The 23,495-nt window shown below is 40.1% G+C and overlaps 1 protein-coding gene across 3 annotated transcripts in view; it reads left to right on the forward strand.

Moving 5' to 3' along the window:
- LOC142032288 (PDZ and LIM domain protein 5-like) overlaps positions 1-23,495 on the forward strand; it is an 85,002-nt gene that overhangs the window by 31,273 nt on the left and 30,234 nt on the right. For all 3 annotated transcript variants that reach the window (XM_075030790.1, XM_075030801.1, XM_075030811.1), the window contains exon 3: positions 10,970-11,121. In XM_075030790.1, the coding sequence (XP_074886891.1) occupies positions 10,970-11,121 (152 nt within the window). The remainder of the gene's footprint in view (positions 1-10,969; positions 11,122-23,495) is intronic.

Below are 23,495 nucleotides of genomic sequence, written 5' to 3' on the forward strand. Positions count from 1 at the left end.
ATTTATATAGGTGTATGTGTATAAATATTTATACATAAATATTTACTTAAAGAATATATGTGTATAACACCATCGATAGTAATATAGCCAGTGTTTTACATACACATATAAATAAATTTATATATAACCCCCCCCCACCTGGAACTGTAAAAAAAAAAATTGTGTAAAAGTGATGTTTAAAGTCAAGCAAACTAAAACAGTGTTGTGTGTGTGTGTGTATATATGTAATTTCAAAATAGAAAATTAAATTTGAAATTGTTATATGTTCTCATGAGCTTTATTAGCTCATGATAAAGATTTTTGTGTCTTAGCTACATACAGCTGGTATGAATTTATTAAACAATGTGCAACTCCTTTAAAATGTGTTTCTTGTTTGCTGAGGGTTTTTTATTGGACTTTTTTCTGCAGTATTTTATACTTTGGGGTTTTAGCCAGTAAGTGTCTGGCTTAAAATAAATGTCTGCTATAATATTCCCATGACGTATAAAAGGCAAGATATTCACTAGGATTTACTAATATCTTCTGTTTCTGTTTTACTTCTTTGTGCTAGAAGTTTGCGTTGGACTAATGCTGAGGAGTTCTCTCTCCATTGTGTTAAATAAAGGCACATACGTATAGGACTGTGCTTTCGCTGATCTGGAGAAGGTCTCAGCACCATCAGTGTATTAGCCATAATTCGTTTAATTGTTACTTTCTGTGCACTTCAGAGCATGCTTATTTATCTGAAATGCGTTGTCATCTTTCACATGTTTAAGGTTGCCTTTTTCTTCTACATTACCAAAAGAACATGCCGTAAGCATTAGTGCCTTTATAGTAAAAATGGGAACCCTCTATTGATGTAGCATGGTTGAGTGGGAGAAGCTTCTGCACCTTGATGGGTTTCTTCTGCACTTTCTCCTTGGGTGCTGAGCTGCATGCTCAAAGGAGACCTGGCAGAAGTGTAGCTCTGAGTCCCCAGCCTTTTTGGCTGCCAGTTATAATGCTAACAGAATTTGCTCACTACTTTTTTTTTTTTTTTTTTTTTTTTTAATATGTGACTTCTAAATGTGGCAAAACTTTCTGTGGGGAGTGGGTCTGGTGGCTCTTATTGGTGCGCTGTGCTCCCTGGACAGATGATTTGTGCCGATAAGCAATACTTGCAATGTCTGAACTTGCCTCCATTTTCCTCTTTACTTATGTGGTGCAGCTTATCATTATCTCAGTTCTTTGAAGCAAGGTGGTTGTTTCCTACGTGTTTGTGCATGCCTGATTTGTTTTTGGATAGGAGAAAGTGGAACAACGACTGGTATATCATGAGGGATTCAATTTGTAGTAGCATTTTCTTGCTATTGGCTGTTAGTTTTTGTCAGATGAGTTTTCGGTTCATGCTTCCCCACTTAACTCTCTCTCTGCTTTGCTTTCACATGTGGGATTTGCTTCATTAGTTGCATTTCCTTCTAACTGCTGCCATGTACGAGGCTCTTCTCCTGTGAGAGGGACTCCAAGGCAAAAAAATCAGAATACCTTTAAATTGCATAGTATGGCATATTATTCGATTTGTATTCCTCAATTGGATGTTCTGGAAAGCACGGGGTGATTGCATCACATTTGATGCAGGACATGTATATGCCATTAAGAGGGACTAAATCCTAGACCGTGAAAACCTTATGAAAACAAGATGACACATATTGGGCTACTAAGGTTATTAAGGAGATGGATGTTCAGTTAGTCAAACTAATTTTATCATCTGTAAATGAATAAAAATAATCCTGTTTGGGAAGGGAGGAAGTACACCATTATATGCTCTGCAGACATCTTTATATGTATGTTTTTTACAGTATGGAAATGAATTTCTTTGGAAGAAGCTGAGCTCAGCCCCTTTTGCCACTTCACACTTAAGCTCCGTTAGAGAAAACTAACTCTGCTTTGTTTTGAGTTTGTTCAGGAGGCCCCAGCAATAAAACCTGCTAACTTTCTAAACTGTTTATTCCAAATGAGACAGGCACTTGAAACTTCTGTTCTGATGCAAATCATGCGGCTCCTAAGGTGATGCCTAGTCAGCAGTCCCAAGTAATTATGTGCTTTGGTTGTGGATTTAATTTGTGTTGGCCGTCCAAAAAAACCCAACCCCATAACTATAGAGGAGAGACTCTACAGACTCGCAGCTCCCAAAAGCTAAAGCAGCCGTACAAAGTTTATGTTGTGTTTCTAGCTACATTTTCATTCCATTTCCTCTTTCTGTCTCTCCGAGAAATTAAGTAGGCAGTAATTTTTACCCACTGGCATATAGTCTCCCAGGGAGAAACCTGGATTAGTTCTGTAAACTCTCTGAACAGAAGAATAATCTTCGGAGAGAAGACAGCCAGTTAAAATAAATAGGGCTCTAAGGTATGTCGGCAGCATGGGAACACAGCTGAGCTCCTCGAGAGAAGGCTTAGTGAAAGCTACTAATTTAGGGTCTTAAATATCTGCAGACATTCTGGCACTTGACTGTAAATCATTTTCCATCACTTCAGTGTTTGGAAAGCATATATTTTTTGGAATTGCCCATGTTCTTCTTGCAAATGTGGGTTTAGCCGCAATGTCTGAATTATTTTGCCTTAGTCGTTTTGACAACTTGTTTTCTGACACTGTGACATTATTTCTTCTCCAAATCAGAACATTAGTTGTCTCCTGTTATTCAGAAAGTATCACCCATCCCATCTCAGTGGCAATCTTTTCACCTCTTTGTTCTCTTCAATGCTTCAAGGGGCTTGGAAAAGCAAGACCAGATGCTTAGTCTTGTTAGATGCCAATAGAGCTACACTTGCAGAGAGTAGTTTCTTTATTCGTTGTGCAAGGTGAGTGTGAGGTTTGACTCATTTTAATAATCCTTTGAATTCCGCTGGGTATTATCACATTTTAACTTGTATGCCAGTACCTGAATAAAATGTTTAAGCTACATGTAAAATACATGAATTGTATCAGAATTTATTGCTGTATGTGTAGTTAACTGCTTCCCTTTCACACTGGCAAGTTCAAAAGCAGGGATCATCCTTTCTAATAACTGCTACTGAACTTGCAGTAATGATGAGGCAGTGGTGTTATGTCAAAAATTAAAGCTGAAGGCACCTTTTGTGATTGTTTCTGCTTCCTTACATCCTGCAGCAGTTGGGCTGTTGTAAGGGAAGGGGGAGAGGTAGTAAAGGTGAAACCTGCTCGTGGAAGAGCAGAGCTGCAAGGAAACCATGATCAGTCAAGCCATGACAAGTGAGAGATGGCACCAGCTAATAACCCTTCTGGCATCGTCACGTGGAAACTGTTCCTGCTTATTAACAACCTGTTTTGCGGCAAGGGAGGGAAGCTGAGGGCTGCTGTTTCTGCTTCACTCCCCTGGCATTCAAGTTGATCTGTTCAGTGTTAGTTGATTGAAAAATAAAAGGGCACGAATCCAAAAGGCCTATGCATTTTGCAGTTACCCTATTTTGTAAACCTAATTTATATTTGTGGATCCTTTTCTACATCAACCTAATTGTGCATAAGAGTAATTTACACTACGTAGTCCCTCTTCTGTTTTTAGCAGCTAACGTCCTCTCATTCTCCCCTGTAGGTGTGTAGCTCCACGTTTGGTGCATACAAGGATGGATAGTGAGGGGTGTGTGTGTATGCAACAGTTCATTTGAAGTGCAAAAGCAAGTTAGTTGGGTTTTGGTTTTGTTTGTTTGTTTGTTTTTTTGTGGAGGGCATTAGATAAATATTAAAGGTTGGAATACAGTAAGAGAAGAATTTTAAGAAGAAAAGAGAGAGGGTTGATGCCATTTGTCTTTTTCCTAAAAAGTGAACCCACAGGCATGCTCAGCCATGTTTGTGTAGAGGGAAAGCTCAAACTTTGTGTTAGTTTTTGTTTGACATAATCCCTGAATGTGGGACTACAGGGATACATAGCTCAATCACATTAAAATATACGTTGTTGTCAGGGTTATTGCTGAGGATAAGTAGCAGAACTGAGAATGAAATGCAAGAGGTGGTTTTGTGGGTTCTTTGCTGACAAAATGGCTGAATGCCTGTGGGCTCTCCTCATCCTTTTCCCATGGGCTATGATGAGTCGAAGGGCTGGTTTGGGTCTGCTTCAGCCAAGCCACTGCCGCACCACAGCAAGGGAGCTGCTGCGCGTGGAGGGAGAGGGATGAAGCAAAGCTGGAGGACCTGGAAGGACAGGCCAGGAGACATGGGTGGTAGCCCTCTCGCCAGGACTGGGGTGGTATCTACTGTTGGGGTCCACAGCCAGACCAAGAAGTATGGTTGGTACTTTGCCTTATACTTTTTTCCTTACACATTATCTTTAATGATTATTGGCATGCTATGCACGCTTTAGGTTACAGCTTTATAAATCGGTCTGGAAGCACCTTTAAAGTTATGAGGAGAAAAAGGAGAGCAATGAAAGCGTACAGGAGCAAGCGGGAGTACAGCCTTGTGGAGTGAGGTGAGGGCAGGGTTTCCTGTCAGTGGTAGGTAGCAAAATACTCTGCTAATTGAAAGGGGGTTTTGACCTAAGCTAATTTTGATCCCTGCTTGGGTTGGGGAAAACCTTTGCTTATTTGCAGAACTGCCTCATAACTCCTTTTATAGCTGGTTGTGTCAGCGGTTTCCACTGCAAACCCTGCATTAGGGTTCTTATAACTCAGCTGTATAAATTTGATCTGGACTTTAAAATTGGCTTGTACGTTCTTGATTTGGAAGCAAATATCGAGGCTGGCTGGCTAATCTGTTGGCTATGTGAAAAATATTGCTGTAGTAAAGGCTGTGAGGAATATGATACAGTTCTCAGTTTCCACTGAATGCAGAGGAAGCTTATTTGCCACAAAGAGCAGGTGCTCCCCTGGCTCTTTTTTTTCATACAGAAGCGGTAAGCTGGACCCTAAGTGTCCCAAACCTGTCGGGACCCTGGAGCATAAGTTGGGTTTTTGTTTCCTTCCCTGCTGGGAAGGAGGTGAGGAAGGGCTTTGGCGAGCCACCCCATTAGGTAGGGCACGCTGGAGCACAGCGATACCCTGTTTGTGCTCGTGGTGTTCAGGTGTCAGACCCCAGTACGCGATGCTGCTGCCGCCCCTGTGGGTTGCGTGGTGCTGGGACCACCCGTCAGGAGTCAGGTCTGGTGAATTTGCGTGAGGGAGCCAGTGCAGCTACAGCCCATAAGTGTGCTCCCTCTTGTGTTTTGGGGCAAGCTTGCATTCTCCAAAAATAGGGTAAGGGTGGCTTCTCTTTCAGCAATTCACCTAAGGGGTGCTTTCTAGAACACTTCGAGCTCCACCTGCATTTGAGAGCATGCTGTTAAAATACTAGCCATTGGTGAGAGGTGGTACTTTGGTCAGGTGAAATGAGGCTAGGGATAAACAAGGTAATAACATATAATTAGTGTAAGTATTAGCATAAAGTGTATTATAGCAGGGAGATAAAGCCCCTGTGGTTTGAATGTCTGTGTGAAAAGGCAGAGCGTTATTTGATATAAGAGAGGTTGCCCGATTGCTTATTTTGATTCTGCAAAGTTCTCTTGTAATGTTCTTTCTGTATGTGGGTGTGTTGTTCTGGTTTTTTACTTATTTAAAATACTTCATTATAGTGAAGGATGTAGACTGAAAGAGAAGCAAGGCTGGTAATGATACAAAGATCATTGTCTGGTTGACTTCTGCTTTGATTATGCATGTCTTTAAACTGGATTGCTATAGCCATCCATGTATCAGAAATGCTCAAAGGGTAAAAAATCAAGCTGGAGGGATGTCACATAGCCCAGGGATTTTTAAATTGGGAGCAATGAATTACGTTCTGAGAGAAAGTTGCAGATGACATTGAAGGATGCTTGTGTGATGGGGGGAACATTATTTACTGTCAGACTATGAAGTAGTTTCTTTGGGAAGGTGGTTGTGAAGCACCATCGCATGAGCTGGCTGCAACTAGGATTGATTCAAGGCAGGCAGTATGGAAAAGATAAAAGGCAGCTTCCACCTTTAGCCAAATAGACCTTTGTCTTATGAGTAGCTGCAGTTTATGTATTTCATTTATTACTGCATAAAAATTAAATAATGACGGTTCAAAGAAGACATGCTTGTCCAGTTTTCTTCTTAGTCATGTGAGGAAAAAATAGATGGTTATTTGTTAATTAGAAATTAGTTAACATTGATAGATGAGAGAGAGATGCACATGTGTGTGCACACATGCAATTTTCCTGGAAAGGATCTTTCAAAATACCTCATTAAAGCTTGAGAGTAAAAGTAAAAAAGCTATTTTTCTCACTTTTTTTTTTTTAAATGTTGGTTACTGCAAAACAAAATAATAGGCTGGCAAAAATTTAGCTCAAGAAAACAGTTGTATTCCACTGTGGTTTGGGCTGTTTGCTTTTAAAAACCTGAGGCATGGAACTATGCTGAGATTACTTCTTACACTGTTGCTTTTGAAGTTCATCCTGGATCAAGAACTGCTTTACTTTTCCTTTATCTCCATTTGTAATGTATTTTAGGACAATATTTGCAGTTTTGGAATTCTGATGTTTAAAACAAGAACAACAAAAAAGAATTTTTTTTTGTTGTTGTTGTCATACAAAACTAAAATCTGGTATTAGATGGGTGATTTTATTTATGTTTATTAGAAAGTGTCCTGAACATCTCTGGATGGCATAGGCTGGCTTTTGGCTTTCAGCCATGAAGCTGATTGCTGCTGAGGGGTGGAAAAGAGGTTTGCTGCTGGGGGGGGGGGCCGTGGGAGTGATTGGCCTGAGCAGGTGCCTGATCATGAAATATCTCTCTTGCTTGCCTCCCCCTCTTTCTCCAAAGGAGCTTCCCAGAGTATAGAAACATGGAACTAAGTAGGAAGAAACATTGCTGGTTTGGCAATTTTGTAGCTGTAAGTCTGCTGTGTAACATCAAAAAGAAAATCCCCCTTTTTTGTAGCTCTAATTCATGCTTGGTTTTAGAAACTTGCCTCATACTGTAAATACCGAATTAAAACAGATTCATGAAGGATTTGAACAATATTTGTGGTGCTTAGAAGTTAGTTTGATTCATAGGTAGCCAGTTGTATAATTTTAATGCTATACTCTTCTGCGCATCTGTCTTGTTGCATTGATTCAATTTGTTTGCACATGTATGTTAAATAAAAGTACCTTTTAAGGATATGCTTTTTTCCCACTAGGAATTAAGCATTAGGTGTTGTTTTGCTTTTGCCCAGTTTACTAGTCTTTTGGTATTTAAGCATAGGTAATACTATAGCTCACCCTTGACTGATGCCAGATATTTTTACTAAGCTAAGGTTAAATTTTCAGTTTAAGAATAAAATCACTCATAGAGGAAAAAAAAAAGCTGTACAAAAGTAGTAATTCTTTCAAAATTTCCTATGTATTAGCACCTACATCTTTTTATATCTGCTCCATCTGTTGGATTTTTCAAAATCTAGGTGAAAAAAATACAAGAAATTGAGTTAGTTTCCATTTGAACAAGGAGCATGAGGAACCTTTCTTTTAGTTTTGGTTTGAATATGTACACAGTTTTGCATATGTAATCTCCAGTATGTATATGAATATATTGTTTATAATGGTAATGCACAGTTACAGAGTCTAAGAAGTGTCAAAACTGAGGCTCCTGGGATATAAGTAGGTCTGCAGTCTGGAAAAGATCCTTAATCATTTCAAATGTTCTAATTCCTCCTGCTGTGTTCAGTGTAGGTGTTTGTTTCTTTTTATATACCTGTTCTTGTGATTATATTCCTCTTGCATCTGTGGTAAAACTCTGCCCTCGTAGCTTCGGTCCCACTTCATTATAGGCGCTTCACAAGCCAAGGATGCTGGCTGGTACTCTCAGGGAAGACTTGTGCTCTGGCTGAGGTTTCCTAGAAGTATCAACCTCACCTCTCCTGGTTAGTCAGATCTCTTATCTCAAATCAGTAGGTGTCACTTGGGAGTCTTATCCACCGTATCTAGATAAGGAGATTACTGCTCTGGCATCCCTCTGCATGTGCAGTTCTTCATATCCTTGTCCAGTAATTTGTTTGTTCAGATGTGTCTGCGCCAGCCTCACCTACAAGGCAGATTCAGTCCCCTGCCTGCACGGCAGGTCTCTTGGTCATAGCCAGGGGCTCGTCATGTTTCTCAGGACCAGTCTGCTTTTTTCCTCATCTCCAGGGTGTGCTTTCCAGCCATATTTTTAAGGGATTTTCAGCCTGGGGTTTTGCTGAAATGATTTTACAGCTATCTCCCATGTGTACTTGCAAAGAGTTTCATCCCCAGTACGCAACAGTTTAAGAGTGACCTCTTGGAAGTCAGGTGATTAGTTGTGGGTTGTTGTGTGTTCGTCACCAGAATCAAACAAAAAAGGTTTTGTTTGTTTGTTTAAATTTATTAATTTATTTTATTTTACACTTCCATGGTTGGTAAGGCCCCCCACCCCTCCATGAGAACAGTTAGCCTGCTTTTGAAGTCTCACTGCTGAATGTGTGGGGGTTGCTTTTTTTATCACAGATTACAATGTATGATCATCACGTGCATTTGCGTACGTTCAGAGGAAGCTAGATTTTATTCACTTGGGGAGTCCAATAACAAAGCACAGCGATCCATTTGACCTTTAGCTTTTAGCGCCCTTACGTTCCTTTCCCTTTTCCAGACGTTGCTGACAAATGTCAGCATGCTGTAACGTATCGGTTTAGGGATCTGTTTATGGCAGGTTCCACCCCTCACCCAAAGGTTTTAGGAGCTTCCCTATAAATAGCTATGTTGGTCATAGCTTTCTATATGCTTGTGGGGTTCCCTGATCTGTGTTTTATAGTAACTGGGTCTCTTAGCTCAGAATTTGTGTATGAATGCCAAATTTTGGAGGAATTTTGGCTTTGTTGTTGAAGGCTTTTGTAAGAGGATGCACTATACAAGTTGTAATTCTTATGAATTTAGCAAGTCAAAAAGTTTTTCTGAAATCAGTGCATGTCCTTTTTCCTTTGTCTTCTGCTTTTCTTCCTGGCATGGGACTTGCTCTGCTAACTTTCCCTTGTTAGCATGCCTCGGTTTCAACTCTGGGTAAAATTGCTGTGTTGACCTGTAGTGCTGAGGGACTGCCCACTATTTTGAATCTGAAGAAATTATGAGCCTTCCTACATCTCGGGCCTCCCCTTTCACCAGAATAATGTATTCGTTAGCAGAGGATTAACACCAAATGGAAGGGGTTTTCTGGTTTTGTTTGAATTTTTGGCTATTGTTTTTAGTTGCTAAAGATTGCTACTGCAAATGTCTGTGGGATGTAGACTGCTGTTGAAAAATGCCTGCTGTGATCCACTGAATGTGACATTTCCTGCTTTTTGTCTATATGTTGTCAAACGATACGTTTTTGGAGTATTGCATTTGCATTTGTCTTGCAGCATTAGGCCATACATTTTCCTCAGTTAAAGTATTTGTCTTCAGATGCCATCCAATACATGTGTCACAGCTGTCATGTATTATAGTCTCTGAAGTTTTAGGAAAGCCTTAACCACATTAGGTAGGCTGATGGGACACTTTCCATGGGTTTACCAACAAGTGACTGTTCATACACAAATGCAAAGACCGAGTCCTTAGTATTTCATGTAGTACTACCCCTTTACCATAGGCAGTTGTCAAGACCCAGCCTCACTTCTCCTGTTGGAGAAATGAATGGTGTGGAGACTGGTGACAGCACTTTGTGGTTGGTCGTTGTCAGAAGGAACCACAAGGAACCAAAACTTCTTGGTCTCTACTGAATGAACTAAACCAGAGGCAGAACCAACAGGGGTGAAAGCCTTCCTTCCGTCTCCCTTTGAGAAGTCACTTGCTAGAGCACAATTGTGGCCCAAGGTGAACTCTACTTTTGGAAATAAAAATGAAGTAATTCTTCATTACAGCAGCACTGTAATGCTTTGTTTGCAGCACCTCCCTAAAAATGTAGCAATTTCTTCAAGGAACAGACTTACGCTTGCAGACAGAGGAAAGAGCTGTGAGGTTTTGTGTGCACAGCACAAGCAGCTACAACTTTTCTGCTGTAAGACAGGAAATACATCTGGAAACAAAGAGGGAATTTGCACTACCCAGGACTGCTCTTTGCAGCCAGCTATAAAATGATTAGCAGATTGAGGACCAGGGATATAAATCAGTGCGTAGATCTTACCATGTGTTGCTTTATTTCTTTTTCTGTTCTTGGGAATGAAGCTAGCTGAAATTCAGTGGCATCAGATGAAAAGATTAATTTATTGTTGAAATGGGGTCAATAATGTGAACTTTACAATGGTTTCTGTTGCAAGACTGTTTCATTCAAGTGGACCAAAGGCAGTTGAGCTGAACTTCAGCAGTGACCTTGATTAAAGAGGCAGACTGCTCAAGAGGCCTTTCTTATTCTAGTCTGAATACATTGTGGGTCACTGGGGGCTATAAACCTACTGAGAGAAAGGCAAAACAAAGTCCTGCAACTGGTCTGTCTGTGGCGTTGAACTTTTGACTTTCTATTAGTTGCAGCTGGGGAGAAGTCAGCTTCGCTATTAATGAAGTCTTCCACGCATGTGACCAGTCATTGTCAAACACACAAACTTTGAAGAGATTGTTTAGATGGAAAATCTGGAATGGAAAACGCTGGTTTCCTCTCTCCTCTTGTGAGAAAAGTTCATAAATGATGAGAGAAGAGGCTGGAACTTGGCATCCAGGAAACTGTGTGTGCCTACCCCTGCTTGTGTCTCTTGGTGAATGTGCACAGCTTCCAGCCAGCAAAGTGGAATTTGATTTTGAAAAATAGGCAATACTGTGCAATACTATTCCTGTCATTGAAGTGAAATAAAAACAAGAACCTATAAATACTGTTTCATCGGAAAGATAGTGCAGCAACTTTCACAGGCACATACTCACAAAGGAGAAAAGATAATTTTTTCTCTTTCTATGAAACAGCACTGTGAATAAGATATTGTGGCCCTGTGTTCAGAGAATATATACATAAACCGTCCAAGTTTCTCATTTACCATTCTTGTGATATTTCAGCTTAACGACGGTGGCAAGGCAGCCCGAGCACATGTGGGGATAGGTGATGTGGTTCTTACCATTGATGGGATAAGCACGGACGGGATGACTCATCTAGAAGCACAAAACAAGATCAAGGCATGTACAGGCAATTTGAACATGACTCTGCAAAGGTAAGATACCTTTTTCTTTTTTTTTTTTTTAAAAAAGAGAATTAATCATGATCGTTTTGGGAGGATAAAAACATGTAAGTAGTTTGGCAAAGTGCGTAAAGTTAAGTGGCCATGTTTGAAAGATACACTGCTGTAGCCTGAAATGTGTTTTGATTTATAGCATTTTAGAAAACTTATTAGATGTTAATTATGTGAGCTGACAAAGACTTTTTCCAACCTTCTGTCACCTGCTCTACATTGAATGAAGTCTAGTTCCTTTTCCTTTTGAGCTTCAGTTTTGTTAACACTTGTTTAATTAAAAACAGATCTTACCCAGGCTCTTTTTCCCTTCCCTGACTGACTAAGGGCACTTCTTTTTTGGGTCAAGTTCTACATCATTATTTTTATTGACAAACAGAATGATGGATTTAAACAGTTAACCCCCGAGTTACATGGATGAAAATAATGCAGCTCAGGGTCATGGAGAGATGTTTCCTGAAACGATACTACTGTTTCACAAAGTAGCAGCCTCCCTTTGCTAATTGCAGTGTCTACTATAGAACTTAGAGCTTGGTCCAGTCTCATTTTCAGAACATACAGTTTATTGAATGTCAGCATACCTCTGTTAGCCTGGGACTATGTTTTGGGTGGGGTTGGAAGAAGAGAGCAGGATGCTTATGTGCAGGTTATTGGAACTGAAGCAAGAAGAGAGCAGGATGCTTATGTGCAGGTTATTGGAACTGAAGCAGGAAGAGCAGCAGCACAAGCAAGAAATTCCTTCAAGCTTTGAAAAGTCTCCCAGGGTTAAATACTGGCTTTTATTAGAAGGCTGCTATTTTTATTTAATGAAGCGAGTGAGCATCCTGGAGGAGGATTGGCCTCTGAAGTCATCACATAATGAGAACCATCTTTTCTTGTTATCAAAGAAAATAACAGCAGTTGCACCCTGTGATTTCTGTTTGTGCCTGCCTTCAGCAGTGCAAAGTTCCTCGATGAGTGTTGGTTGAGGCCCGTAACAGTATCTCTTCACCAGTTACTACCTTTTCTGGCAAATTATCCTGCCCTTAACGAAAGGACCACTTCTCAGAGTTCATCAGTATAAGAATAAAAGAGATGATGTGGTTGTAGGTCTGACAAACATCTAGCTCTCCAGGGTGGTGGTGCTTGTTCCTGGCCTTAAGTGATGTGTAGTTGAATGGTTGTGCGAGTGCTGTCTTTTTTCTAAGAGGCTACAGTTCAGCCCTTCTTGTTACTTGTTCTTCCTGTTGTCCTTCTGTACTTTGGTTCTTAGCTACCCTTAATAAGGGATTCCCTTTGTTGAGCCTCTGAGGAAAGGAGTATCTTGTGGCGTGGTTCATGCCTAGGGCGTCTTCTTGAGTGAAACTTGTAAAGGTGGCATTAGAAGTTTCTTGATGAATCAGAGGTATTACAATGTGTGATTCTTCTGATGAGCTGGTATACCTAGTGTGTCGCTTGCTTTTCTGTCTCCCAACGAGGCAGACAGGTTGTTTGGAAATGCACTTTCCAGGAGCCCACTGAGTCACTGCAGCAGGCAGCTGGGAGTGTGGGGGTTTGGCCCACTTTCTCCCGTCACCATAAATTGATGGGCAGGGTTAATATCAGATATAGGAAAGGAATAGCAGATGTGTCTCAGTCAGGCAATAACTTGTCTGAGGCTGCTTCTGGTTGGGTGCAAGGATGAGTGGTTTGAAAATTGAATTAATCATGAGTTAGCCCGGTCCCCTCCTGTTCTCACCCTTCCTACCCAGTGTAGCATCTGACTCACCAGCATCGGCTACCTGACAGCTGAAGGCTAAGTTAGGATCAGACTAGCAGAGATCAAAGGAATAGCCTCTGTCCCAGCATCTGGGAGTGGGACAGATGTCCTCTCTTGTCGCTCTGCCGGTCAGCAGTCCCAGGGTCTCAGCTGTTTCAAATTCTGCCCAGATCCCATGAAACCAAAGCCGTGGACAGTGCTCTCCCGGCTGCTCTGTCTGTGAAAACCTCCCTGCTCTGATTGCTGTTTAGCAGGAGATTTGCTTCAGTTGTTTATTCGTTCTTTATAGCCTAGATGTCAGACTGGCTCACGCTAACTGCAGATGCTGGCTGCCCATGGGAAGGACAGCTTGAGAGTATAAACCGAGTGGCATGATAAGCTACTTTAATATTGAGGGATCTCCATAATTATATTCTTCTGTTCCTGCCTCTTCTTCCAAAACAAAACCAAACTAAATAAAATATTTTGAACTGTTATTGTTCACGTGCAAGATTAAAGAGATGCTGTCAAAGTGAAACAATGTTGGCCTTCAAAATATGAGTTGGTGCCATAGATAGGAAAATCTAAGACATAACTTATTTTGCTCTTACTGCTTTTATCTTGAGGGGGTTTTACACTTCCGAGCTTTTATCAACATTCCCCTAGGCTACTGATAGTTTGAACTACAATGCAAGAATGTTGAGGTTAGTCTTGAAAGAGTGTATAAATTCTTAGATACTGCCCTAGTTTGCTGGTGCTTTAAAGGAACAGAATGATAAGTTGGTTAGTGGTGTTGCTTTAAGGTCCAAGAGGATTGGAAAAGCATTATGGCTTGAGCTAATGGCTTTTGCACTGAGCATGTCCATGTGATGTTTTATGAAAGATGTGAAAGAACTCAGTTTCATCAAATTAGTTGTAGGAACCAGAATATATTTTGTGAGTTCAATTTGGTACAGTTTTGGTGGTAGCACTGAGCTGCCTTTATTCACGATAAATTGTAAGAAGTACTGTGCACTCATCTTTGGATGCCTGCGTTGCTTTTGATCAGTTATAATTTGACACAGATTCATGTGGCATATGTGAAAATTAGTATAGTGGTGCAGCCTTAAGTGTAATGTAAAGATGATGGCAATATGGGGAAAAATTGCTGGGTATACATTCCACCAGCCTCACGGCATGTCAGAGACGGGTCTGGCTGTGTTGTTTGCTGGGGAGGGACTAACCAAAATAATCAGTAGTTATTTGAAAAAGAAACAGGGTCTTGCTCTGGCTTTTTAGGGGCTTTTTTTGTGTGTGTTGTGAGGATCAAAATGATAGTTGGTAGAAAAGCAGTGGTACACTCTAGGGATTAGTAGGCCAGTGAACCTGAGTGGGTACCACCTAAGGTTGATGGGCTCCAGCATCCGAGTTTGCACGGTGGCCAGGGCACAGTGACAGCTTGCCCTTTAAAAGCTGCAAAGAAAACTTTGTGAGTCTACGTGACAAAGGCAAGAGATTAAATTCTTTAAGACCAGCTTCCTTATTATAAATATTCTAACTTGATATGCTTTTGTACTGCTGATCAGGTTTTCACTTGACTTCCTCTATGCTTTATGTGCAAAGTGGAAAAAAAAAAAATTAAGAGAAACAAAATAAGGGGCAAGAAGTAGCTTGCCTGGCAGGTTGGAAGGGATATTTAAAGCAATGTCTTCAAAAACTTTACTTACAGGTTTAAAGCAGTATATTTATGGAGGCAGATGTGCACGTACCTCTTGTGGAAAACCAATTTAGATGTTTTGTGCCTTGTAAATGAATGTTGGCAAAATATTTGAAGGGGAAAATAAAAGCTTCCCTTTTTCCTGTGTAAGGCCATATCGCAGCTTGGTTTTTTAAATATGGAATTGTTCACTGTCCCTGAAAGAAACTGGAATTGCAACTGTCAAAATTGCAAGTCCACTTTGCTTGGAGATTGCTTAAATACAGATGGATAAAATTGTGCTTGCCAGCCATGTACACAAGTAGGTGCCTATTCAGGTATATGTCTTTAAAATTAATTAGTTCTGTAAACAAGTCTCGCTGTTTAGTATGAAGGTTATATTTTTTTAAATTGTGAAATAAAATTCTAATTTTGGTATGTTATTTACTCATTTTTTGTATTAGCTATGGCTCAAAAATATGGGGTGTGTTTTTCTTTTTCATTTTGTAACCTGCAGTTTTAGCTTCTTGATAGTTTGGGTGGTGGTTGGTTGGTTGGTTGTTTTTTTCCACAGGGACTCTTTCTTTGCATGTGTCATTCCCTCCCTGAGATCTTGCTCTTTTGCACCCCAATATTTTATTTTCAGTTAAAGCCCTTTCCTTGTTCCCATGAGGACAGATGGAAACCAGATGCTTGCTTTTTGGATGTATTTTCAAGTTCAGTAACTTAGCATGGATTTCCATAAATAAATCTGTAAGTTGCTGAACAGCTAAGAGCCACCACCTATTTTTTAAATATTATTTTTGGGGACTGTTTCTCCAGACTTCTGCCTTAATGATTCTTTGGAAGTGAGAAAGATGAAGAATTGTATATTTCTACTGTTGCATGAGATCATGATACTCATGAAAATTCTGGAAAAAAGTGTCAGTGAGCAATACAAGGATAAAAGTAATATAGAAAAGCCTGGAAAGTTGTGTGGGGTTTTTGTTGTTGTTGTTTTGGGATTTTTTTTTTTTGTTTTTTATGATGTAAAACTTCTTTACCTATATATTTTGTAAACCAGATCTGCACAGCTATAGTGTGCTTTGTAAAGGAATTTCTTTCACCTCTCACTATGAATTTAGACATTTAGGACAAAAGGCGTTGGGATTGCTCAGCTTGGGAGTGAAAGGAGGATTCTCAGGATTGTTTGCCTCTCTCACTATATTGCAGTGCTTCAGAAATCTTTTTGGGTACAGTAGGTCGGCAGTGAGCAGTTACAGTTCTCCTTCCAGCTCTTCAGTGGATGACTTAATGGATTTTCACAAATGAACATGGGTGTTACGAAGCAATAGATGAATTTCAGTGACAGCTGTGGTTTCTGTGTTTGTTTTTTGGGTTTTGGGTTTTTTTGTTTGTTTTTTTGTGATTTTTTTTTTCTCCTAAACCTTTTAAAAGCACAGGGTTGCCCAAGTGTCACAGGTGAGGCTAGGGCCTGCTGGGTGTGTTTGATGTCCATGTTGACAGGACTCAGAGCCAAAATTCAGATAAGCCTTAAGGCTGGGTTCTGCAGTTGGTGAACTCAAGTGTTAAAAACAGTGACACTTATTTTAACTGCCTGCATGAGTATGAATCTTCATCATTCCGTTCTTCCTCATCTCTTTGGTTTTTCTTTCAGGAAACATGAAGTCTAGACTTCTAGCTTAAGAACAGCTGAAATTCTCATGATTTGAGGTGGGGTAATAGGGAAAAAATGTTATGGATCATTTGATTTCTATTTTCTAAGGTCATTTTTCAAGTTAACCAATTCAGAAAGGGTTTTCTGCAGTAAGAATAGCTCAGTATGCTTTTTACTTACTATTTTTATTGTTCCCAGTCTTGGTTTTATTAGAACACAATATGATGATATTACCATTTATTGTGTTGAGAGTCCTGCTCTGCTTTGGAAATGCGCAGGAGGAAGAGCATTTTGCTCTGTAAGGAATGTGTGTTCTGACAAACTATATGGACAAAATGGATGCTCTTGTTCCCATTTGAAGTTGGAGAAATGAGGCACCTTGATGTAGACCAGGTTTTAAGAGACTCAAGTCCTTTGCTCCTCAGGTGTTGAAATACTCCCCTAGTGTAGGTTAGCTGTAATCTATTTAATTTCTCAAAAATAAAAAGCAGCAGTGCAGGGAATGACACCAGGGTTCCCATGAGCCAGCCTTAGTCGCTGTTACAGGGGGATCTGAAGTCCTAAAGTATAAAAGTTAAAATTGGCTCTACAGAAAGTTGAGAAAATAGTATAACTGCTAAATCAAATGGCAGGGGAGGCTATGATAATAAAAATAAAAGAAGAGGAGCAAGCAGAAGAATACAAGTATAGAAAGGATTTCAAACTGTTAACAATACAGGCTTCGCTTTAGGTGATGGTTAAAACTCATGAGTCATGGGTTCCTTGGGGTGAGTATTTTGTTTCCATAAACCATATAAGGCTGTGCTTTAAGAAAGCTATGTTAAGAATGCATTCGGAAGTCTTATTTTTCTCCAACTTTGGTTTACTAGTCATCATCATTTTCCTTACATAGGCATTTTGACTTTAGTTTTTTTCTTCAGTCATTTGCTTTTTTAGCATGTAGAAGGAGGTTGATTGTCCTGTGCCAGTTGAACAGAGGCAATGAATTGGTTCAAAGCATTACAACTTCTGAGTAATTTTTTCTAAACCTGAAAACAATTTTTTACTGGAATCCTTTTTTCTGTAGTATTAATTCTTGCATAATTCTTCTTTCAGGGATGTCAGAACTGAGTGTTGGATGATTAACCCCTACTTCGGGGTTTGCCCCCTGGCATGGGGCTGCTGAACAGGGCTGAGGAGCTCCATGTGGAGCTGGGGCTTGCTCGGTGGCAGCCCACAGAGATGTTCAGTATATAGCTCATTGAGGAGGAGGCGATCCAAGGTTGTGTGCCTCGCGGCATGAAGATGGCCAAGTGCTTTTGTCAGCCTGACCTTTGGGCCTGGAAGTAACCTGACTTGCAGGACCAATGCTGCCGTGTGATGTACAGTAACCGGGTGCTGCTGAGAAAGCTGCTTTTAATCTGCAAATTTGCAGAATCTGTTTCTGAGCTGGTGTTTCTTTGAAGTAAACCCCGTGAACTCTGTGCAGGCTCCTCAGATTCTTGTGGGGTCTGTAAATGCCAGCTTCAGGACTTGGAGGTGAGGCGTTGCTGGTCTAGAGCCTGGCGGTTTTCTCCTTTCTCTCGGCTCTGCTGGTGGAGCCTTATTGAAGACTTCCTTCTCTCCCCAAAGTGTGGGCTGGTGCCTTCCCAGACCACATCTGAGGCTGCAGCTTGCTGGCGTGTGCCTCAGGCACAGGATGACAGCTGCCCTGAAGCCTTCCAGGCTCATACCCTTGCGTCTTAACAGGAGCTTTTCTAAAGCTGAAAGGGGTTTGTGTGTGGCTTTTTATGCTGTACGTTGCAGTGCAAGCACCTGAGTCATCTTAAGTCTTCCTGCTTTTTCTGGTTTTGAAATTAAGTGGCGTTGGGTAAAAAGTTGTCCAAAGAATTCATAGCTAATGAATGATCCTGGGTTCTTCTTTGCATGCAAAGGTGTCTTGGTGTATATTTATACTCACTTTTTTTTTATTGGTGGCAATGTAGAAAGCTTTTGCTCCTAATTTAGCAGCTGAACAGGTTTTGCTAGCTAAGCCATGCCTTTGGAAAGCCTGCCCACAAACTAAATAAATGGAGGGGTACAGCTTTTGCTTCTAGCTGGAATTCAAAATCTTTTGTTGTACAAAGCACTTTGCTTCACATCAGCTAGCAATTAGGTGAACCACAAAACATGCTGCAGCTAAGTGAACCTGACAAACTGAAGACTCGCCTGGAAGTTCAAAGGAGAGTTGCTGGGGTGAAAATGGAAGGGTGCAGGGTAAAAACGGAGTTCAGTGACGTTTGCAGGATCATACCTATTCATCTGCCAGGAAAATGGGTGGGAGTGAGGACTAGTTAAGCAGTAGCAGCCTTCCTCACACTGCATACCTTCAGAGCCTTCCTGGGGATCTTTATTGCTGCAAAAGATCAGGATCTGTAAAGGCTGTTCAGTTTCTTGAGGTTGATACAGTATGTAGCATAGGAACATAAATACAGTAGTAAATATAGATAGTGGACAATGGCAGGTGCCAAAGGTAGATCATTATTTCCTGAATGTCAAAATGTTTCCTTCAACTTTAAGTTTAAAGACTTTTTTTTACTTTAATTTCAGTTACATTCCCCTCCCCTGTGCCCCTATCATTAATACCGCCATAGGAAAAAAAAAAAAGGCAAACAAAATCAAGCAAAGGAGCAGCCCTGGAATTGAACATTTGATTCAGGGTTGAAAAAGAAACATGTAATGAGTGGTTGTTTCTTTTTTATTATTATTATTTTTAGTTTGTTTGCCCCAGGGAATGCAAAATATCACCTCTGAGTTGCAGCAATTGAAGCAAATTTATCATTATGCTTTTGCGGTTTTGTCTATATACTGTATCATGGTGGGCTGAACCTGAGGGCAGTCAGATTAGGAGGGTATTTCAGAACTCCACCTTCATTTGTATGAAAATAAAGGAAGCCGCCATCAAGTAACTGCCTCTCACAAGCTGGGAGCCTGTAATTTCAATGTGGGATAAATTTTCACGATTCCTACCCTCACAGTCCAAGTCCTTGACGGAATAAGGGTTGGTCAATTGAGAGACTGCTTGGGAGGATAGCTCAGATGTTATAATCAGCAGAGCCTTATAAGTAGCTGGGTGGGAAATGAGTTGGGGCATCACTATTTGAAGGGTAGCGAGTGCTTGTGGGAGGAGGTTTGCAAATCTTGTGTAATCTGAGAGTCCCTCACTGAAAATGGAGGGAGAAGGTGCTGGATCCCAGAAGTTCCCGTCTGTTTGCAATGGATCGTGGTAACTAAAGGGCCTTAACTGGTCGTCTTGCTTTTTTTCCTTTAACCGGTGAGAAATGTCTGTGCCTTTGCTTTGTACAAGTTGTTGCGTAGCACAGACATCTGACAAATAAAGCAAAAATCTAATTCTGAACTTTGTCTCCTAATTTTTTTTTTTTTTTTTTAAATATTGCTTGTTTTCAGACAGGGAAGTAAAGATTTTTTTTTTTAATTTTTTTTTTTCTTTGAGAAGTGATGAGTGTGATTTTGCTGACCCTATAGGTGTTTGCTGTAAGGTCTGAAACCATGCATATCTTTCAGATATGTTGGGACTAGCCAAAGAATAAATGTTTATCACCTGTTGTTATTATATGGACTATAGTCTTTAATTACTACATTAAGGTAGATATGAAAACAATTGCCTTCTGTTATAGTTCCACTCTAGGGATTAAACCACTCTGATGTACAATGATGTGAGACTCTTTTAAAACAAAGATTCAATTGCTAAAACAAAAAATATACAGTGCAAAAGATTATATGAGTTTCAAAAGTGGTTTTACACAAGTGGATCTTTAGAAGGATAATAGTTTTGGCTTGATGTTTAGATGTACAGTAGTTTAGAAGCCTATTTTCGTTCTATTTAAAACTAAACTAAAACTAATCTGTATTCTAGCTGAGATCTGACACAATTGATATCTGTCTGCGAAGACAGGAACAAACAGTGATGATTTATTCAAATACATTTTACCTGAAACAGTGTACTTGGTAGGAAACATCTGTTAATTAAGTCATCTTGATCTTGGCATGTGCTGGATGGCCAGTATGCCTCAGTATGTGAGGTGAGGACCAGTTTGCAATGCTCTGCCTAGTGGGTAAAAGAGAAGTTAATGATAAACTGCTGCTTGTGATTTAAAATAACTTTCTGCAGTACCAATAGCTTTCTCCAGAATTCGAAAAAGCTGAGTTGAGGGAGTACCTTTGTCGGCATCAGGGAATCACCTAATGTACTCCACATGGTTTGATTTACGTGCTTTTACTGTAAGCAAGGACTAACATTTGCAAGCTGAAATTTAATACAGAAAATATGTCTATGTTGATTGTGGTGGTAAGTAGTGTAACTAGGAGTCTGTCCATTGTCTAACAGTAATCTGCAGGTTGCAAACTCCTCAAATTAGGTTTGATTGTCTTTTAAGTTGATTTACATTCCCAGTGTTGAAAAGCCTTTTCATTGCTATTGAAGGTTAGAAGCAGAACATGCAATACATGTACAAACATCCCCACTTTGAAGAGGTGCAACTTTTCCTAAGTGACCTTTAATAGCATAGATGCTTCTAAGTAGCAGATTTATTTCCAAAATATTAAATATAGGTATTTTAGGAATACAGGAACAAAACTAAGCTAATCTTTGTTATGGAAATCTAAAAAAAATCTCTTGAAAACTACAGGAGTTAATTTTGCTGACTATTGATATCTACAAGGTGTGCAACAAAGCTTCTGTTTAATAGGTAGAAGTGCCAGCTTCCTACATGAGGGGAAGGCATTTAGTCTCAGCTAACGGTGCAATACCAAATCAGCCTTTCTGTAGTTGTCATGTCCCACGTGCTTTGGGCTACACCACCATTTTCAAGACCTGTAGTGGCAGTAGAAGTTCGCTCCATGCGATTTTTGTTATTCCTTATCTCTTCTCCTCACACAGATGATGCTAAAAGGTGTGTTGTGGGGTTTCTCTTGGGTTTTTTTGGGAGTGGTGGTGAATTCTTTCTTGGGTTTGGTTTGGATTGTTTCAGAAAAGGGCAGAAATTGAGCCATTCAGTAGTTCAGATTTTGATGGCTGATAGGCAAGCTGTTTGCTCTTAGTTGCAATGTTGTTTGCTCTTAGTGTGATTTCCCAGTCAAGTCCTGCTTTTTAGTTATTCTGAGGAAAAGGTTCATAGCTGTGTTTCAGGAAGCTCCTATTTTCCTTCCATTTATAAATAATCCTCAGGGGGGAGTGTAGGTGTTTTTTCTTTAATGAGTTACAGCAAGCCATCAGAAAAGTGATATTCTTAGGATTTTGTTATATTTTGTTTCATTTGAAGTGATCTCCATGGAGTATTATTCTTCAGGAGGCCTTTGATGCAATTCTGGCTTTCCTTTCCTTATTTTCTAATGGACTTCCGTGGTGTTCACAGTGACAGTCACCGATACTCCATAAGCACTGTAGCATAATGTAGCAAAACATTTTTTTGTTTCTCTAGTAATATTACCTACTGTGTGCAGCAGCTAATTACAGCTTTTTTTAAGATGCTGTATTACTTGCAAAATGTTTTCCATTAGTGATCTTGATATTTTAGGTGTTATTTTATTTGTCAGAACTGATTTAGTGGTAAACCGTAGGTTTTAAATTCATGATTTCTAATTCCATTTCTGGATTTGCAGCAGACTTGGTTTGGCTTTAATGTTTTATTTCCCAGAACTAGAAGTTTCCTCTTTTTGTTATGCAGATAACCTTTATCTACCTTTCATACAGTCAAATCTGATCTTACTTGATGGCTGCTGAGCCTCTGAGGACTTCAGTAGAAGTTACTAAGAAAAACAAAGTATGATGAACATTAAATCAGTGATGACTATTCCCATCATTTTTGTTTAGTTCTTTGTGACCTAAAGCGTCTGTGTCCTCTCCCCAAATATTCTCTTGTTGTTAAGAGCCCTGTAGGCAAATATTGATCGTTGCACTTATTTTTACATTTTGGTGATGATGTAAATCTGCTTTGAACTGTTAAATAATATTTAGGTTTTGGAGTGCATACATGTTTCACTTCCCAATGAGAAGTTTCCCACAACAAAATAAAATGGTAAGAAAGATGTATTCTTGGATGCTCTGGTGCAAAACACTGCTGTTAGTTCAATATTAGAAGTAAAACCCAGCTTTTCCTGGTGGTTGTATAACAAAGAGCTGTGTATATATTGATTTTTACATCCCCACCACTGCCTCACATGTTCCAATGGGACGTGTTTTGGCCTGACACTGAATAGGATGTGTTTCAGTGGACGTGTTCTGGTCTGAATACTAAGCCTGAAAAATAAGAGAATTGAAAAACTGTAGGGACGGCTTTGTCTTAGAGGAGTGAATTAGATCAGTGAACCTGTTAGTCTGGTATCTAGACCCGTTGTGGCTGGTATCTGATGATTCAGCAGAGGAAGTGGGGTGAGAAGTAAATTATGCCTTTGTAAGCCCTGCATGGTGAAAACCTGGGTGCTTACACAAGAGATGTGGGTTTGATTATCATAAACACTTGTAACTAATAATTAAATTGGGGTCTTATGGGCGTTGTTTGATATATCTATCAACATGATTCTCATGCCAGACAGGTTAACAACATCAAAGTGTTTGTGCTGTGTGCAGATGGAAAGTATTTTCTCACATTGATTTTTTTTTTTAATGGCACTTTCCTCCAGTTTTGCGCACAGTGTATCCCCACTTTCACCTAATGCACGGTGAGTTGTTCAGAAAGAAATCGTCAAATTTCTTCACCCACTTCTACGTATCTTTTTTGCTTTTGGCAGGATCTACACCAGATCTGAGCCTTTGTCAACTTTGTGGTTCAAGACTTGAGATAGGAAGTCTCGAGGATTCATCTGACGCTTCAGTTTAGTCACAGCTGAATCCTTATTTCTACCAGAAAAAAAAACAACCAACAAACCACTTTGTCTTTGCAGTTGCTGATGTGCACATTCTTTCATTCACAGAGATGCAGCAATTTCTAGTCTTGAAAGGACTTTAGTTCCCAGCTGGGGCAGAGCCCTAGAGGACATGCTTCCTCCTGACCTCATGGTGCTTCTGGTGGAGCCCTTCTGTGTTTGAGCCTCTGCCCAAAAAGTGCTTGGAAAGAAAAATTTCCCTCCCTTCCTGTGATGAGTAAGGAAGTTTGAAAGACCCTACCTCAACTTTATAAAGGTTTTGAACTGCCCTTTTAACCTCCTGCATTTGTTTGGTGTTTGCTCCACAATCCTCCTCTGTCTTGCACATGACCTGACACCACAGGCTGCTGCTGGAGATGTCAGATCCTTGTTCTCCCCAACCCCGAGGCAGCTAATCAATACAA

The sequence above is a fragment of the Buteo buteo genome, chromosome 1 (genome assembly GCF_964188355.1).
Source record: "Buteo buteo chromosome 1, bButBut1.hap1.1, whole genome shotgun sequence".
In the NCBI taxonomy this organism is placed as follows: domain Eukaryota; kingdom Metazoa; phylum Chordata; class Aves; order Accipitriformes; family Accipitridae; genus Buteo; species Buteo buteo.